General features: G+C 41.5%; 1 protein-coding gene across 1 annotated transcript; it reads left to right on the top strand.

Annotated features, from left to right (window-relative positions):
* Positions 1–2,500: 2,500 nt before the first annotated feature.
* On the top strand, positions 2,501–18,287 carry PRPSAP2 (phosphoribosyl pyrophosphate synthetase associated protein 2). The gene is given in 14 exon segments (XM_050906358.1): positions 2,501–2,559; positions 5,024–5,143; positions 5,755–5,905; positions 7,090–7,142; positions 7,267–7,333; positions 8,346–8,518; positions 9,458–9,573; positions 13,128–13,183; positions 15,584–15,732; positions 16,496–16,519; positions 16,522–16,565; positions 17,285–17,337; positions 17,339–17,429; positions 17,953–18,287. Coding segments are annotated over 12 exon segments (1,104 nt in total). The 5' UTR covers positions 2,501–2,559; positions 5,024–5,143; positions 5,755–5,786; the 3' UTR covers positions 18,112–18,287.
* Positions 18,288–19,692: the final 1,405 nt, after the last annotated feature.

The raw sequence follows: 19,692 nt of genomic DNA, 5'->3' as shown, positions 1-19,692 counted from the left end.
AAAACATCCCAAAACAAAAAAAGCCCACCTGGCTGAGCAATGATGGATGGAGCTCAGGAGACTGGATGACAGTAGCATTTGTCTTCTCTCAGGTGATGGATGCAGGCTGTCGTCCAGCCAAGCACTGGATGAGCAGCGCCCTTCGCCTTGGCTGGACTAGGTGTGTGGGGGTTTTTTGCACATCTCTGCTTGCCAGAGTTGTATCTGGATTAAGAACAACAAATCTCTGTGAGCCAGTGTATTCACACCCAGCAAATTTTCAGAATTCCTTAGATGACTGCTAATTGAATCATTGTAAGTGAAATAAAATCCGGGTGCTCATCTTGGAGCAACTATTTGTTAAACTCCTAGCATTTGGAGAGCATATTGTAAAATTTACAAATCCCTCTCCCTTGGGAGCTGAGATTTAAATTCACATTCCTCTGACCAGGAAAACAGAGGCGGGAAAGAAATTGATTTGCTCTAAGAAAACAAAGGCAGTGGCCTTATAAAATGGATCAGAAGACAGAATCTTTTAGTTCCTGGTCCTATAGTTTGCTTAAGCAATGTCAGGAATTTGGGGCAGCACAAATCAAAGAGTCAGCAAATTCTGGGTGCCCTAGGGCATTGAAAAATGCTTCTGGGGAAGGCTGCTAATTGCATTATGGGTCAGTGCTTCACCATGTGTTGTTTCTGGCTGTTCTGCCTTAAACTGCTCTGCCATACCAGCCTGGAGTGAAATCCTGTGATGAAGACTGATGCTAAGAGAAATCTCTGCTGCTCGGTGAAGAGGCTAACAAAAAGCTCAAAACCCCTTTCCCCTTTGTCCTAAAAGCCCCAAAACAACAACAAAAAAGAACCTACTAGGGTCAATGACCCTGAATCAACTGTGGAAGCACTAGCCTGTAAGCAGAAAAATACAGACTCAGAACAGTGGGGGTGGCGAGGCATTAGGAGAGGTCTATTCTCTTACACTTAAGTGTAATTCAGAAGAGACTCTAGGAAAGGCAGAGGATCATTGCTGCATCTCTGTGAGGGTACCAAGAGGCCTATGGCCTCTCTGCTCACATATTTCAAACAGATGTCTTTGCTTTGTGTGAGCGCTGCAAGTGGAGTGCTCTACATCTGGCAGCTGCTCAGCAGCTCCAGGTTAAATTGTTCTCTTTCCCCAGCTCCGAGTCTGTTGAAAAAGCAAAAAAGGAGACAATTGAAGTCTTGGAATGCATGAAACAATAAGCAAATGTTGTGAAATACGTGGAAACACTGGCCTGTGAATATTTAAAATGGAAAATGCAGCTCGTAATGGCAGAAACTGCAGTTTCAAAATATGAATCTAAATGTTGTCCTTTTGCAGGCACGTTTGGTGAGCAGTCCTGGCAGCTGTGGCTTTTCTTCCTCTTTCACAGCAAGACCATCACAGACACAAGTATCTGCTGGGGTGCTCAAGGCCTTGCTCCAATGCACCCTGCAGTCCAGGAATAATTAAGTTTAATTGCTTTTTGTGAGAAAAGCTGCAGCAGAAAGTACCTGATTTGTACCTTTATGCTAAATGCTAAAATTTTGATCCACAAAATGCTGTTCATCTTGGGCATACTGAAAAGCTTAATATAAAACAGCTTCTAGCTACCCAGTTAGTGGGAAAACTTGGTGCTTGTTTTTTTATTTGGGAGGGGGGGCGCTGGCAAGAGCTTTAACCTCCTATGTCTGTGCAGGATGAGTGTAACTTCGTCAAAGCGGTGAAGGGACACAACTTTTGTCATGAGTGCTGTCCTGTGATAAAGCTGGGCTTTTAAGCAAGGGTGACTAAAATCAGCGTCTTGCTGCTGATGTCAAATGCATCTTCATCCAGTTTAACCTGTGTATGTTGTAAGGAGGGCCCTGATAGGGGACTCTGGACAAATCGGGTATGCTCTAGACAGTATAAGGGAACTGAGAGACCTCTGATTGTTTCTTTTCTTAATTTACTTTCCAGAAAAGCTTCCTTCTCTACAAACACTGCTGGGTCCGATGGCAAAAGCCAGCCGGTACCCTGGTGCCCGGCGGGGATGGCGAGGACCCACATCTGTGCTGGTGGTGCCCAGAGCAGCATGGCGGTCGGCCATCCCTCTGACAGGGATGCAGGTGTGGGAGCTCCGAAACCTGGCACCTTGCGGACATCTGCTGGTTTATGCCGTACGGACTTTGCATGGGAGCTCTAACAACCCTGGTGGGGGACGTTACCCACCCATCGTGCTCTTTCTTTTTTTTGGGGGGGAAGCTAAAATCTGCCGTTGGTACTGGGGTTCTCCCCCCCCCCCCCAGCATCGCGGGGGCGAGCGGGGAAGATGGCGCCGGCAGCGGCTCCCCTCAGCCGCGCCGCGAGGCCGTGGCGGGAAGGGGGGGGGGGTTGGGGGTTGGGGGGGAAGGCGTCGCCTCGCGCCCGCCCCTCGCGCGCCCTCCTTCCCTCCCTCCTCCCTCGCGCGGCGCCGCCATCTTGCAAGCGGACAACCGGAGGGGCTGAGCTCCGCCGCTGCCTCTGCCTCTCCCCCTCCCCTCCGGCCGGGCTGCCTTCTCCCGGGGCCGGGGGGCCGGAGCCGGCAGGTAAGGCCTTCAGAAAGGGGCACGCCCGCCCGCTCAGCCCACTTCAGCCGGCTGTGTGAGGGCAGGACATCCCCCTTCCCCGCGCTCTCTCCCCTTCCCCACACAGGGTTCCGCCGTCTGAGGAATGGGCTTGGTCGCCCTCCCCTCAGGGCCCCTGTGGGAGGGGGGCCCTCTCCTGGGCGGCCCCTTTCTTGGGGCTCCTCGCCGTCCGCCAGCCCTACAGGTGAAGGGGAGCGGCGTGCTCGCTCCCACGCTGGGGGCTGCGGCGTGGCCAGGCCTCTCCCCTGGGAGGAGGGAAGGGATCCTCAGGTACACTGGGGTGCCTGGGCGGGCTTCCCCTCCCAGGGCATGTCTAACCCACCCGGAGCAGCTGAAGGACTTGTAGGGAGGTGTGGGGTGGAAGGGTTGACCCTCTGCCGTTTAGCCCAGGGGGATAGGTTAGTGTGGAGCGCCCTTCTGGGCTGGGGAAATTCCCCGTGGGGAGATGGGTGAGAGGGTTCAGTTTCCTTCCAGCCCGTGGGGATCAATTCTTTAGTACCATGGTTATCCCATACAGTTATTCCTGCCTCTGTTGCTTTCTGTGTGGACATGCTCAGTTCATGGAGGTGTAAAGCCAGTGGGAGTAGGGCGTCATGTGTGCCCAGTCCAGTGATTGTTGTGTTCATCATGATGTGTCTGTGTAATTGTGTGCAGCCCAAAAGAAAGGGTAGGAGTTTGTGGGCTGCAGCCTGCTCTGGTGCATATATTCTCCCAAATCTGATGCAGGCTTGGAAGATTTGTCCACCTCAAGCCAGAGGGTTATGGTCCCATGTACCCTTATGGAGTCATGTCTTTACACATCTAATAAAGTTTTGTGAGCTTGCTGTCATCCCAACACCTGTTCCCAGGTTGATACATCAATATTACTCTACAAATGCAACTTCCTTTCCCCCCCACCCCCCCCCACCCTGACACACTCTGTAGCCTGCGTGTTGCTGCTGAAGTACATCAGCAAGAAAGTCCTCGACCTATGGTTATGTGAAGAGCTGTGTTCAGTGTTGCTTGTGAATATGCCAGTATCTTATTGTGGTGCAAAATGCACCCTGAACAATCATCAGGAACCGACAACTCTTGTCTTTCAGCAGATCTCTTAACTCTCCTCATTTCCCTAATCCATGGAGCAAAGAAGGTAACACAATTGGAAAAAACTGTCTTCAAAACACCATGTGAATATTTTTAGTAACATTGGAAGTTGTGTCTGCGTTGTTCCCATCTAATCACACAAGCAGCATGCTTTCAGGTGGTGGTCTGAAAACTAAAAGCATTTCTAGTACATGCTCACTTTGTTGGATTTAAGATGTATCTTTAACACGGTTATGAATATTTGACAGATGATGGCCATTAGTTAACAGCTGGGAGTTAGAGAGAGTAAGTGTGCAGCAGAACAAAGGAAGAAATACTAGCTAAGAAATAGGTTTTTAATTCTCCTTAAATTGTTGGGTACTAAGTTTGGGAGGGGTATAGGGATATAGTTGAGCTTTAGACTGGATGTCTGTAACCATACTGCCTTCTAGGATTATTTTTTTTTATCTTCTTGTCTGAAAGCAAAGGCTGAAAGGGGTAGGGTCTTGCTTTGGTGGTGTAGGGGGGCACACCAGGTTCTAGTAGAGTCAAAACATCTAGGTGTTCAAATTCTGTTGCTGAAATTGTTGCTATTTGTGCTCTCTTTCAGCACAGTTTGGAAGTTTTGATGACAGGCAGGTTTTCATTCACAGCAATAGAGCATCGCACAGATGCTTCATGAAGAGATTTGTTGTTAGGAAGTTCCTGACTTGACTTTGGCTCTTCAGGTACAGTTTCTGTGACAAGGTCAAACTGGGCAAGAGTATGTCTAGTTGCAAAGGTGGGCCGAATGAGTTTCTTTATAGAGCTAGCCAGCTGTTCGTGTAAGTATGAAAAATGTTGGTTTTCTTTTAGATGCTGTTTTGGAGTACTTAATAGTTGATAGACCATCATTTTTTTGGAACAGATTACGTGCGACTTTTAGATAATTATGTTTCTCAGCAGGGTGATGTTTGCCAGGAAAGAAGTTATTTATCCTAACTTCTGTTTACTTTGTTTTGAATTACGCCACTCGTATTTGATATTTTCAGTCCCATGCATAATGCTGAAATGGATGATGAAGGATTGGATTATTTATACAGCAGAAGTGAAACACAGTAGCCTGGGACTTTTTGAGTTGAATGCTACTTCGGTCTATCAGTGGCTGCTGGTCAATGTGATTTTTTTTTTTTTTTTCTTTCTTTTATTTGAACAAAATGTTATAGTGGAAGAATTCATGAAAATGTGATGTTACAAAGAAGAATAAAAAGTGTCAAGATGGAATCCCATCAAATCTGTGGCAGGATTAGTGGTGTGTGCTTTTACTTGGGGAAAAAAAAAATTGTGTAGATTTCCTGTTGATATTTTTCTCCTGTTTTCACAGGAGAAATATTAGTATCAAAGAATGACAACAACTGCTTCACCAAGTGGATGTATTGTGCAAGAGGTCATTATTTACAGCTACCAGCTTTATTGAACTCTTCCTTACATTTCATCCTTATTTGTAAGTTTATAATTTATTGCAAAGTGATGGAAAGATACACAACTATGGAAGTAGACTCTTCTAGCCAATATAGCAGAGCCAGGACCCCAGAGCTCTGTTTAGCTCAGTTCTACCTCTGACTGGCTTTGTGATCTTGAAAAAGTCAATAACTGTTGCTCAGTTCTGGAAAATGAACTGGACAAGCTGACGGAAAAGAGAATCTGTGTTACTAGATGGTAGCCTGAGGAAAACATTTAAAAAAAATAAAAAAACCTAAGAAGAAACCTGTTGAAGTTAGGAGGTTGTCTAGGGGGATCTTTGGAGACCTCCAGGGAAGCATTCTGCTGGAGGGTGTGTAAAGCCTGGGGGCAGGAGAAGGAAGGCGAGGCAGGCTGAAGTCCCCTTTGTGCCATCTCGTTAGGTATGCTGAGATAGGTCAGTAAACAGTATGGCTTGTGGGTCACAACGTTCTGTAAGGATATATTCGTGGTACTATTAAAGTGGTGATAACAGATACTAAGGATGCTGGAAAATACAGGCTTATGGGAAACTCTTCACTTGGTAAACAGAGAAAATTTGTTTCTTTTTTGTGTTTAATGTTGTGGCTTTAACAGACCTTTGATCTCTTGCAGTCTTTTAGAAGTGGAAAAACAACTTAGGTTTGATGTTTTGTGTGCCATCAACTGAAATTGGGGCCATCATGAATATAACCAAGGGTGGACTGGTGCTGTTTTCAGCTAATTCCAATTCGTCATGCATGGAACTGTCGAAGAGGATTGCCGAGTAAGTAAAATCTCCTGCAGGGCAGCTCAGGATCTTGGTGTTGTTATCATGGGACTTATTTTACTAAAGACTGATTTCTCTGTTTAAGGGAAGCTACATGGGAAAACTGCTGCTGTTTGCAAGAACATCTAGTGTACTGTATTGCACAGTGTATTTCAACAGATCAATAACAAAGAAAGTAACTTGTGGTTAAATTGTCCAGTGGCAGGTTGTGATTAGCTGCCGTATGTTATAGAGAACATGTGTGAAAATTAGTTTGGATAGTGTTAAATAATCATGGCAGAATTTTTTATCATTTTCTTATTCTCCTTGTAGCGAGTTTTCTTGGACGGCAAAGCTGCATCCGTCCTGCTCACTGTATATTTTAGATGGAAACATTTGTTTAGCTTTAAATACATGAATAGCTTCAGCAGAACTTTTATGACTTAAGTAAATTTGTGCCATGCTACTATAACGATATTAGGATGCGTAACATTACCAGGAGTATTGCACATGATGGTTTTTTTCCTGAGGCTTATCTACCCAAAGTTAGGTATCGATAGGAGGAGAAAGGAGAGTGCAAAGGAACTCAAGTTACCCATGGCAAGGACTTGGGCATAAGTGCGTAGCATACTCGGTTGTCTCCTTTTTTTAGTGGTGGGTGTCTGTGCTAATACTGAAGTGGAATAAATGTAGCAGACATTAGTCTGATGTTATTCATCGAATAGAGCTCGCTAGTATTTCCTGTTCACTCTACATTGACATTTTTTCTATAGAGAAGAATGATTTTAGAGTGGTCTTTTAAGCATTGTCCATGTGTATGTTGCCATGTGTATATACATATATATGGCAACATACATAGAATGTATATAGAAATACATATTAAAAATTAAAAGTTGTTACATGATTTAGTAATCAAGCATTTTTTTTTTCCTGCTGCTTGTTCTTCTGAGCTTGACTTCAAAATGAGTTTAGCTTAGCCTGCAGTGCAGCTTCTGGAAATTGTAGATGCTTTGTTAAGAGATTTCCACTATAATTACTGGTATTATGGGTTGGGATTTTCTTTTCTTGGTTTGGGATTGTCTTTTCTTGGTTTTCTCCTGTGAAATATAGCCCTTTCAGTAACAGTTGCATTGTATGGGCTTTGCACTTGTTTTGCCCTTCATTTTCCCATATTGACTTCTACTTTTTTTCTGCTCCTGCAGGCGCTTAGGAGTTGAGATGGGGAAGGTTCAGGTTTATCAAGAGCCAAACAGAGGTGAGCATTTAATTGCCAAAACTGGAAACTTAACCTAACTATGATGTGCATATATTGGCTACCCTTTTCTTAGACTCTGTTGAGTTTTGCTATTGCAAATATTACATATTTCTCTTCTTGGCAGAAACAAGAGTGCAGATTCAGGAGTCTGTGAGAGGAAAGGATGTATTTATCATCCAAACAGTTTCAAAGTGAGTAACTGTTTAAAGACACTGTGCTAGCATTTTGAGGTGGACTGTCCATAGCGATGCTTCTGTTTTAATTTTTCTTCGCATTTTATGTATATGATACAGTATAATCAGCTTAGATTAACTAGATAGAGGCTTCTCTGTGGTTTTTTGGGGGGGGGTTTTGTTTTTTAAATGTGCACAAAGAAGACTTCCGTATAAGCTAACCTCTGTTATTTTCATTTTCAGTGAATATGTCAATGAAAATTTCCCCTGGGTCTCTGCATTCTTTCGCTAAGTGCATTCTTTTACTTATGTCATTCTCTTTAAATTCTTCCATTTTCAGCTACCCTGTCTCCAGCACCGTTACAAAGTTCTAAATGTAGGAGGAGCATTTCCTAGGCAGTGTGTCCCATGATTCAGAAAACAACAATTTTTTTTTTTGATGTGAAAAGAACTTTACAAATGCTAAGACTTTTTTTTTTTTTAAATGGCAACAGAAAGAGTAGGTCTCTTAGTTGGTGATCAGTTCTCATCTAAAAAGATACCCTCTCAATCTTTTCATTTACCATCAGTAGGTGGTAATTATTAAATATTTAGCCTGCTGTTGGCTTGAACAATAGAGGAATATGTTGTAAAGTCTGAAACTTAAAAAAAAAAAAAAGTTTATCTGTATCGAACAATATATATATTTTGGTTTGTGCACAATAAAGAGATGCTGGAGATGAATTATGGACTACTTTGTTACAGCAACATGCTGTATTACTAAAAGCCTGAAAATGGTACCACAAAAACTGCTGAATTGCCCAAAATAGCCAAGTGAAAAAAATAATGAAGTGTAATTCTAGTGAAGAATTAAACTGCTGGGTCCAGGGCACTTGCTGTCCTGAGGTGCACGGCTGGATTCTTAGTGAAGATTGCTTAGTCACCGTACTTTCTGCTTCCCTGGAGTGAAATCCCTGGAGTGGTTATAAATATTGTGTTGAATACAGGATTTTTATGCTCGAGATACAGAACTAGATGCTTCTCGTTCCAGGGATGTGAATACTACGATCATGGAACTCCTGATCATGGTGTACGCTTGTAAAACCTCCTGTGCCAAAAGCATTATTGGAGTGATTCCTTACTTCCCATACAGCAAACAGTGCAAGATGAGGAAAAGGGGCTCCATTGTCTCTAAATTACTGGCTTCAATGATGTGCAAAGCTGGTAAGAATGCAGGTTGTATGAAATAATCAGGGCAATGGGGGCTCCTGCTGTCAGCTTTCAGGTTGAGAGAGGTCTGTGCACAAATTGGGACTCTGTTTAAAAATAACTGCCAACTTTTTCATAAATTTAAAACCCACATAGAAAGGAGAATGTAGTTAGAAATGTTTCCAAATGATGAGTTCATAAAAAACCCAAGCTTGTAACAGCCATTTTACATTGTGTCCTACTGAGCTGGCAAAATGAGTCTGCTGGACTCTGCTGCTTTGGGTCATGGTGTCTCTCTCTCATAATACTGTTCTTTGCCTTTCTAACACTCTCCAAGAGCTGTACTTTGTAGTTTCTAGCCTGTTTTTTACCTATTGGATGAATGTGCTTTGTATCTGTCCTTTACATTTGAGATGATGTGGGAGAATGAGATTATTCCTTTTCACAGCCTTCAACATATTTTCTGCTCCTTTCTGGGCTGTTACAATGAACACAGTGTGATCTGGTTTCTTATTTTGAGGGAACTGTTTCGATGATTAGAATTTGGGCCCATTTTTCAGGAGTTCAGGACTCTAATGTTAGCTGTGCCGGGGTCTTGCTATGTGGCACAGGACAATTTATCTTATTAGTGCTTCCATTTTGTCACGTGTCAAATGGAGAAAGATCTTACCTGCCTCAGTGTGGCACTACTGAGTCAATTATGTAGAGTATTCCGAGATTCTTTTTAAAAGGACACTGTAGAAATCTCAGAACGTGATAATGCCGGTGTACTTAAAGAGGGACATAGTTAATATGCTGTGTAGTTTCACCAAGTATAGTATTCTTGTTCTAATGCAGCTTAGAGATTTTGTTCTGGACAGACTTCAGTGAAACTTACTAGAGAAATAAAGAGTGTGTCTGTTGTTCTTGATGTGCTTCTCTGTATGTCTTTTTATTTTTTTTTTTTTTTAAAAGGACTAACTCATCTTATTACCATGGATTTACATCAGAAGGAAATACAGGGCTTCTTCAATATTCCAGTTGATAACTTGAGAGCATCTCCATTTTTACTACAGTACATCCAAGAAGAGGTGAGGAACGCCTGCTATTACAGTTGCTTTTTTGAATTATTTTTTGTCATGTCTCAAGGCTTCTGAAACAAATTCTTCTGAAAAGACTAACTCTTCAAACAGAATTTTAAAGGGGGAAAGGTCGTGTTGGGGCAGGGAGTGGTGTTGGGGCAGTTGGTTCTTTCCTTCCCCACAGGCTTAAGTTTTGCTTTCATGAAGAGCTGGCGTTTTCTTATCCATGCAGCGATGCTGTTCTGTCGTCTTAGATATATTCCCCTAACTAGTATTAAAAAAGAATGAAGATTTTCTTGCTTTTGATATCCTCTTCCTTTCCTATTTCCAGTTTCCTTGACATATGTAGGATGGACTGCTTGTGTAGGTGTAATTTATATTGCATTATGAAAACACTTCGAAAGTTAAGATGTAAACTATGAGAGAGCCTATTGATCATACTCTGAAAGTAAGAACAGATGACTTCTTGTGTGGAAATCTTTGCCTGCTGTTTGTTCAGCATGTCTTGACTTGAGGAGCTTAACTTCTGATGTTCTGTGCGTCCATTTCTCCATCTTATTTTTATAAGTGCTTTGAGAAGTGCTACGGGTAGATTCATATATACAAATTGTGCAAATGATAATTGTAGGTATAAGATGCATATTATGCCTCTGACTAATGATAATTTGGAATAAAGCAAATGCTTTCTTCCTGGTGAGAGAAAAGGTTTAGCTCACTCTTACTTTTGAATCCAAGCTGTTTCTTTTTATAGAGAGATGAATGCTTCAATTTAAAAAAAAAAAACAAAAACAAAAAACCTCAGAACAAACTAACGTGATTTTGTTATGACAGTGTTAAAATCTGTTTGGGGAATCAGTTACCATTTGATCATATTGTGATCATTTCATTTGGTACTAGAGTCAAAGAGGATGATAGAACAAAACTCCAGGCTGTGGCTTTGCCACAGTCATTCATCTTGTATACCAGGAGAGAAGTATTGCACTTGTAAGCACTTCATAAGTTAAAAAAGGAGAAAAAGTGGAAAACCAAACATGCAGACACAAGACAAGTTGTGTCTTTATATGTTGCTTGAACGTATGGATTATGGTTGATAACAAGATCATGTTCCTGGTTTAGTCTGAAGCACGTTTTGATAAATGAGCTCTTAATGGTTTACAAAGAACTGTTGCAGCTTTGTCTGGCACTGCTGTGCAGTCTAACAAATGAAGATTTGTAGAGATCTGCTGAAGTATGTGTAGGGAGGTCTTAAAAGATACTTTCAGTTTTTCATTTCTTCATTCCTCTGCTTGTCCATGAGATGACTTGCTAAAACTAAAGTTGACTGAATGTATCTGATCACCTGGGATCTATGTTGGCAGGTACCTTCACCAGCCAGGTCATATATAGTATACTTTCTTAAAAGTTTCATCCAGTGCTGCTCAGGAGGAATTTAGTATTCATCTCAAGTTCACGGTGGCAGCAGCTTGCTGCATATCCTGCATTGTGAATGCCAAAGCATGAAAAATGTTTCAAATGGGAGTTGTGATGGGATATATTGAATAGCATGAAACAGAGTCCAGCTTGATAAGAATGGAGGTCACTTAAAAAGCATTTAACGGAAAGTTAAGAGGATGAGGGCTTGTAGTTGTTCCCTGTTGGGAATTTATGCATAGGTGTGAAGAGAATTACTTGGTGTTCTGGGATGAAGACAGTCCAATCAGTGAAATCAATGTTGTATAAAAATAATTTGGTGATTTTCCTTTGTATGCTTAGCAAATGTTCAATACTTAGTGTCTTCTCTCTTTCCTATGCGTACATGTTAATCTTAGAGTGACGTAGCTCTTTGTTACAAGGAGTTGTTAATGTCTTACTATCTTTTGGATGACATTTCTGGCTTTCTGACTTCATTTTTAAAGAGCTGAGAACAAATTTGATAATTTGGCAGGGGAAAAATGAGGCAATGATGTCTGAACAAGATCAAAGCCTTTATTATGTCAAGTGACAGGCCCTGCCTTGTCCATACCTTCCATCATGTTAATCTTTGTAGCCTGTTGTATAACTAAGTATTTGTAAAGGACAGAACATGCTGAATTCCCAGTATTATAGGTGGAGTTAGTAGCATTGCGGATTATTAATGTTGCCTCACAACGTCCTCAGAAAAGCTCTTGTTTTCAGTTGGTTAGGCCCATGCCCAAATTCAGAACTTAATTTTTTCTTTCCCATGCCTATTTCAGGTAGAGTGCCAGTGTGGTTTGTATGTTTGAGGATAAGATTGTGGAAGAACTTACCTTGCTTGTATTTGGAAAAAACCCAAGTATTTCTATGCTCTGGAACTGGTATTTGACATCTGACAGTAAGGCGATGAACTGCATGTCAGGGTATCATCCCCCCAAATTTGTGAAATTACAACTGTAACAGATCAATTTGCAGGTATTTAGTAAAGAGTCTTCCGTCCCTTAACACGGGGATTCTGAGGACTGGATCTGCTCTGCAGGACTTTGCTATTGCAGCTGAGAGTGGCTGTGGACTATTGTTGTGGCAATTGATAGAAGGACAGACAGGTTCTCTGTATGGTGCTCTCCGTGGCAGACAGATTGTCCCAGGGCAGCACGGTGAAGGAAAATGCTGAGTTTGCAAGGAAGGGGGTAAGATGAGATATTAGAGGGAGCATAGATTGCTGTTGGAAAGGAGGACTGGAAGTGCGAATGGTGGAATGCTCGAGAAGTTATGGACAAGGAAAGACGAGTCTGATGTGGAGTAGCTGTTTGCAGGGAAAATGGAGACTAGGATAAGAAGCTTTTGAGAGATGGGGACTAAAATGCTGGCTAAATGGAGAGGAGGAGTCTGGAGTGAAAAGCCAGTATGAGAATGGGGCAGGGCAGGGGCAGCAAACTTTGGAGTAGATTGTGCTTGTGAAGACTGACTGAAGTACCCATCAGACTTTGAAATGAAACCCAGACTCCTTGGCCTTACCACTTTGCTGCTGTCGCCATTTGCAGCAGCATCCTCTAGTGCTGATCTGCGTAGATGACGGTTTGCAGCCATGTTAGACTGTGACTCCAGGATCAGTGCGGTGAATGTGGAATTTTTATCCCTTTTGACGGTCCATGTAAAGAGTCAGTATGATGTGATGGAGAGGTGTTACTTTTTTTGGTGTACTCTGAAAAACAATAGGAAATAGATGAAATGCTATGTTTTCAATTGATTAAAGACTGCCATGTGCATGCACAAGACAATTTAAGTTGAACAGGAAACTTTAATTTTGATGGTTTCCTGTTTCTTTCAACACTTGTCTGTGTAGCCCTGATGTTCTTCTAAAGCAGCTGCTTTTGTGTAATCTGTAATATAACATGGTGTTTATGAAAGGTACAGTTTTAAGTTAATATCTGAATTTTCTAAATACCTGTTTTTACTGAGCTGTGAACTCTGATCATGTACCATGGATTCTTGAGGTTGCTTTCTTATGTTAGGTAAAATGTTCGATGCTTAAAATTCTTCTGGCACAATAAAGTTCTCTGATTCTTACTGAGTTTAAATTTGTCTAAAGATATGAAGTAGACATTGCTATCTGTTATTTACTACAGATACCAGACTACAGGAATGCTGTAATTGTGGCCAAATCACCTGCGTCTGCAAAGAGGTGGGTAAGATCTGCTCTCTTGTGTTAGAGCAGGAAATCTCTATCGTGATTTTGTTCTTAGGATCAAGTGAAGGACAGATACTCAATGATTAGAAGATGCAGCCTTCAAATCCCTCCCAGTCCTACTTTGTCAGATGTGTAGTTTTTACATCATCGCTATAATCATAATAAATATAAGGAGAGTAAAAAACAAACAAACAAAAGGATGAGGTAAATCAATACAGTGCTTAGGATAAAGAAGATATTTAATCATATTATATTTGTGTGCATCTACATTATAAATTTCCTGCTGTAAATGAAGAAAAATGGCTGGAAGTGTAACGCCATTAATCCAAAGTAATTGCTTAACGTGGTCATAACTTAGAACATGGTTGATCAGATCCTAAATACAGACAGCTTACCATCTAGCATAGTGAAACAGGATTTGATGTTTGAGATGATTTTGATTGTGAAGTCCTTGTTGGCTGAACGACTGTTCTTAATCCATGAGGATTTTTGGTTGACTATTCCTAAACTCTTTGGAATTACACTGCTCTCAGCAGGTGGTGTAAGAGTTGGACGATGGTTTAAGAGATACCGTATTTGCTGTGGTGACAAACCAATAGTTTGTTGAAAAGTTTTCTAGACTTTCACGCCAAGGAATCATGATACTCTTTGTAAGAAAGGTTTTTGTTATTTTATATAGCAAATCAGAGATACTTTAATTTGTAGAAGTATAGTGAGGGGAACAACTTTTGTCATCTTTGTTTTCCAGCAGTACTTTTCGTGTGATTTCTTTTGTTTTGGCCAGTTATTTTACATTTGCTTGTCTTTGACTGTTTCTTTTACTTGGTGTCAGTATTGCCTCTTGGGTGTAGGCAGGCATTTGTTGAAGCATTTTCATGCTCGTCAAGTACTTGTGCATGCCAGCAAATAGTCTACACATAGCTTTAACTGATCAGACAGATAAGTTGCACATGTAACCGATTTGTGTAGGAGAGGATCCCAGAGCTGTATTGTTTAGCTTCTTCACGTGTACATGTGAGCATTTAAGAGCAGTATTTGAGGAGGTACATTGTATTTGGAAAAGGGTGATTGAATGTTTCAGCCTAATCAAGGAAAACACTTTTCAGATGAATGCCTACTTGTGAAAGAGAACCTTTCCTTGATGACGTTCAGAATGTTTCTGTGGTTTCTGAGCTCACTGGAAAATGAATAACTCATTTTGCTGTTACTTTGAACTTTATTCCGTTTAATATTGCATTTGAAAGTAATTATTATGATTTTGTTGATAGGATTATGCCTTCTAAGTCATAACTCTTAAGATAAATATGTTTGGAATCATAATTTATCTGTAGTTAACCACTTGAAAGAATATCCTCATTGTATGATAACCACAGGGCAGAAGATTCTTCATTTTTAATTAACTGAGCATCACGATGGGCAAATTATTCTCTGGACTTTGAGTTGTTTGGATAGTGAAACAAGGCTTAAGCATAAAGGAGGTGATTCAGGCCACGGGTCTTAGATGCTAATGTTAGAACAAAGTGACTCACTCTGGACGTGCCAGGCTCACTTTGACCAGAAGGAGACTAGGTCACTGGTGTAGGCTAGATATCGAACTCTTGGATGTGCAAGGTAAGGTAGGATGAATCTGCTAATTTTTACTCGCTGCTTCCAGCATCTGGGATACAAGCACAGTCTGTGAAATTCCTATTTACCTGACACTCTGCTTTCCCCACTCCCCCAGCTAACCTTACATTTCTTTACATAAATTTCTGATTTTAGTCAAAGAAGTACTGCATGGTGAAGGGACTTTCTGTAAGCTTGTAAAAATCCAGGCTGTTTAACTTTGAAGTGTGGTTTGTCAGGCAAAAGTGATCGTCTGGATTCTCTTTTCTGTAGGATATCTAAGGTTATGTGTCAGAAGGACAGGGATGTTGTCTTTATTTAGTGCACATCTTGCTAAAAATAAATAGGTGAACACTTGTTTTCTGTTTTCATGTGAATATTTTTTTTCCTATTAAATGTAGACAATCCAGACATCTAGGCTATTCTTGGTTACCGTTAGATGAGACCTGCTAAAGCACGGGATCTCAAGAATGCTGAAGGCTAGGAAATGTTTTTTTGACTGTTGGGCAAAACAGAAGGGACTAATCAGAATTATGTGACTTGCAGCATTTCTCCTGTTGCTTCCAGGCCAGTATGGGTACTTTCAAGGTTACTCTGACTCTCACAAGCCTGGTGAAAACAAGATACTAAGGGGCAAGTGGTTTCTTTTATGTGTTTTCCTAAAATTTTAGGATCATTTCATTTTTCCTCTGAAACGTTAGAAATAAAATGGAAATAGATTAGGATTGTATGTATGTGAATTATTTTAAATTAAATTTATTTCTCTTTTTTTTAACCCTTTCCCTACAGGGCACAGTCATTTGCTGAGCGCTTACGGTTGGGAATTGCTGTGATTCATGGGGAAGCTCAAGATGCTGAGTCTGACATGGTGGATGGTCGACACTCGCCACCTACAGCCAAAAATGTAGCTGCTATTCATCCCAGTTTGGAGATACCCAGTAAGTAAGTTTGTGTGTGAAAATGTTCACATATCGTTTTTTATGGTTTTGGGAGATGGGGCTGGCAGTGAAGGACCATCAAAAAGGAGTGGTTCTTTAGGGGGAAAGAAAATTACTTTTTTCTTAGTAGGGGGAAAAAGGATTCCTTTTTGATGCTCTTTGTCTGTGGTTTTAGTGCTAGGCTGTACGTGAGGTCTGTGCCCTGCGTGGGAGGGGCTGTGTCATTGCAGGTAGTCAGAAGAGCCCCTGGCAGAGAGGCCCCACTTTTTTGCCATTTACTTTTCCTGTTGGAATTTTTCTGGGACACAGAGCTAACAAGCTGAGCTGGCACTGGTTTGGTGTGCAGCTGTATAATGTCGTGGGCCTTGACAGAGTAACCTTGCTGAACGTGGATGTGATTTATAGCTGTGCGAGCAAAGCTTCATTGCATAAGCCTAGCTTGGATCTCAGTAGGGTGATTGAACTGGTTGTGTCTGCAAGCCACTCTGTTCTCTGTACTAAAATAAGAATTAATTGAATTGTTAAGAATTTGGGTGTAAATGAATGTAGTTAATACTTTGGCTAAGCTTAAAAAAAATCATTTATGTGTTAAAATCGGGCTGTTTTTTCCCAGTAATGCTGTGATGGTTGAAATAGTTGTTGCTTCACTTCTCTCTGTAACAGTGGTGACCCATGCAAAGCAGACATTTCCAGACTTGAAGTAAATTGTATAAACTTTCTCTTTCTTCTTTCTACCCCTCTAAAAAAATTTGCCATTAATCAGTGCTGATTCCCAAGGAAAAACCACCATCACAGTTGTTGGAGATGTAGGAGGAAGAATAGCTATCATTGTGGTAAGTAAGACGCCATCACTTCTGATAAATCATATTAAACATGTTAAAGTTGCAGAGATCAAGTAGATAGTCTGCTGTATCAGTAACTCAACTTTGGTTGATGGTGGGCTTTCGATACTGCACTATTTATACCATGAGGCAGTATTCTGCAGGCTTACTGAAGCTGACCATGTGAACTATGAAGTGATCCATGCTGAAAAGCAGCATTTGGACCTTGTTTCTGTGAATAGGCCAGATAAATTTCTGTTCAAGTGCTTGCCTGAAGGTGAGGAGTTTCAGGTGGTGCTTATACATCAGATTAGGGGAAAATCACCATGTTTCTATTCTGTGAGTTTAGAAATGCCAGTGAAGTAGAGATGATGCAGTCTTATGGTTTCTCTAAAGCAGAGTGTAATCTCTGGGCTTGTCATGGAAAAGGGCAATTTTCTGTTAGTTTGGTTTTTGAAGGAATGTCAGTTGTCTTGGCTTTTCCCTCTTCCCCTCATGGAGCCATCCCTCTGCCCCTTGATGTTGCAGTACTTCTGGACACTCTGATTTTCTGCTCTTTTGCACTTACCATCTAGCTCAGGTGTCTGATGAACAGCATCGATAAAAATGTCCATTTTGCATTGGCTGTAAACTGTTATACTTGAAAAAAGATGTAACGTCAATCTGGGTGTGCTGTGTTGATCTGTCTGAGGACAGGGTGAATCTCCACTGACTCGATCTTATTTTGACAGGATGACATTATAGATGACGTTGACAGCTTTCTTGCTGCGGCCGAGACCCTCAAGAAAGGGGGCTTACAAGATCTTTGTAATGGCCACACATGGCCTGTTATCTTCAGATGCTCCCAGGCTGATAGAGGAATCTGCAATCGATGAAGTAAGCGGGGATTCCGAATTTCTGATCAAATGATTTTGGGTTTTTTAAGCAAGCAATTTTCTCCTGACTTGATTATTAAAATATACTGGCATTAAGAATTTAGCTGGGAGGTTCCTGGGTTCAGGCTTTCTTACCATGGAATTGTATGCTAGAATATTAGCATCTACGCGTCCTTAAACTAGAGCAACGGGGAACTAGGAAGTAGTGAGATGACGGACTGCCACTATTAGCAGACTTTTCCCTTCAGTGTGGGGGATATTTTCGTACCTTTCTTTGGACCTGTGTGGCAGAATGAAAGGAAGGAAGGACAGTGCCATTAGTATCCATGGATACGTGCAATCCTTTAGCAATGCATGGCTCTTCCTAAGATTTTGACCCTGACAGTAATGTGAAATCTCGTTCTTTCATCAGCAAGGGTGGCTTCATAGGATCTGGTGGGCGGACATTCCCTTTCGCAGTTCTGATATGGGAGGTGGAACACGTAACGGAGCTACGGCTTTCTGATCGTTTTTTCTTTCTGTAGGTGGTTGTTACAAACACAATTCCACATGAAATACAAAAACTCCAGTGCCCTAAAATCAAGACTGTGGATATCAGCATGATCCTCTCAGAAGCCATTCGCAGGATCCATAACGGGGAGTCCATGTCGTACCTTTTCAGAAATATAGGACTGGATGATTAATGCTTCTTATTCTAAAGAAACACCCCGGGCCAAACTGGAAGCGAACAGATAATGAGCTGTGAAGCATCATGCTTACCTTAATATTTCTATTGAGCCACTTTTTGTTTTCTCTTGGTTTAAGTATCAAGGTAGAACAGTTTTTAAGAGCTTTTTTTTTCCTTTGCAGGGTTTTTTTTGGGGAGGGTGGGTGGGGAATAAACATTTTACAAAAAACTGTTCTAGTTGCTTTTAGGTTAGTTGCACTATATACATGGTGGAAAAAAACCCACAAAACACTTGAGGCAAGAATTTGGCTTCTGAACTAAGCATTCCTTTTCCAAAGCTGCTTGCTACAAGTGCTTTAAAAGATAATAAAATGAAGTGACTGTATAATATTTGCATTTTAAAAGCCAAAAAGGTTGTACTGTTGTATGCAGTTAAGTGATTTTGTAGGAGTGCTTTTATAGAAAAGCATATGAAATATGCACCTGTATTTATTTTCTGCGACAAAGAATAAAGACTTGTTTTGTGTGAGCTTTCTAAAAATGTTTATGTACCAGTCACTTGTCTTCTCAAGTGTGTCCCCTTAAAAATGATTTGCAGGTATTGCGTTACCGAAAAAATCAAGAGGTGAATTGATTCTTTTGTGCTAGTGTGTTACTTTGGAATATGAACAGGATTCAGGCTTCTTGGCAGTAAGGAGAGTAACGTGTTTTGCTTCTTGTTGTAGTGAAGCACCTGCGGACGAGGAGGAGAGGCCGCTTTTCCCTAACACTGGTACTCACTGGCGTTTTTCAGCCTGGCTTCTGCCGAGCAGTCTTGCCAAACGCAGAATGCAACCTTTCACCATCCGGTTGCAGGTGCTATCAAAGGATTTTAGATTAGTTGTAATTTGGCAGTTACGGCACACTTCTTGCAGTGTGCTGCTTTGCTTCAGGGAATGTGGGAGGGAGCTAAATCTGTGGCTGGATGTCAAGGAACAACAGGGACTTGGGAATATTGTGGGGGGTGGAGGTTCAGCTGCTAAAATCCGAATCAGCTCATCACAGGTAAACTGTTTTTTCAGAGGTTTCTAGCCTGGCCTGAATGCACGGATGTGCTAAAAAAATACGGCCATAGTGCAGAGCTTAACTTGTTCAGGTTTGTTTTCCCAACCATCCTTACGTATGCGTGGGGGGAATGGCCGGCTAGCTGCCAAGGCTAGCTGCCACGCTGAGCTTCCAGTCTCAGAGACTTGAAGTTCCTGATCTGTTGCGGAGAAAATGGTGGTGGAATTAATGAGCTTTTAGGGGTTGTTTGGTCTAATCTCTCTCCATCAGAATGTCCTACAAATGAGTATAAAACTTCTGGCACGTTCAAAACCAGAAGTGAAAATTAACCTTTGTTGACGCCATTTCTCTCTGCTTGAGACAAACTTCCAAGGGCTTTGGAAAGTTCATTTGCTTTTAAGGATAAAACCAGTTTTTTTCCCTTCCCTTGTCTGTCTTGGTACAGCACTGGGCACAATGGAGGCCTGCAACTAGAAGACCCAGATATTGCTGAAAGGTCTGCAGTACTTGGTCTTGTTGGTACATTCAGCGAGTGAGATGGTGGTTTTACTTA

The sequence above is a fragment of the Gymnogyps californianus genome, chromosome 15, assembly GCF_018139145.2.
Source record: "Gymnogyps californianus isolate 813 chromosome 15, ASM1813914v2, whole genome shotgun sequence".
Lineage (NCBI taxonomy): Eukaryota > Metazoa > Chordata > Aves > Accipitriformes > Cathartidae > Gymnogyps > Gymnogyps californianus.
Note: the sequence above shows the minus strand (reverse complement) of the source record. Positions and strands in the feature narration are given on the sequence as shown.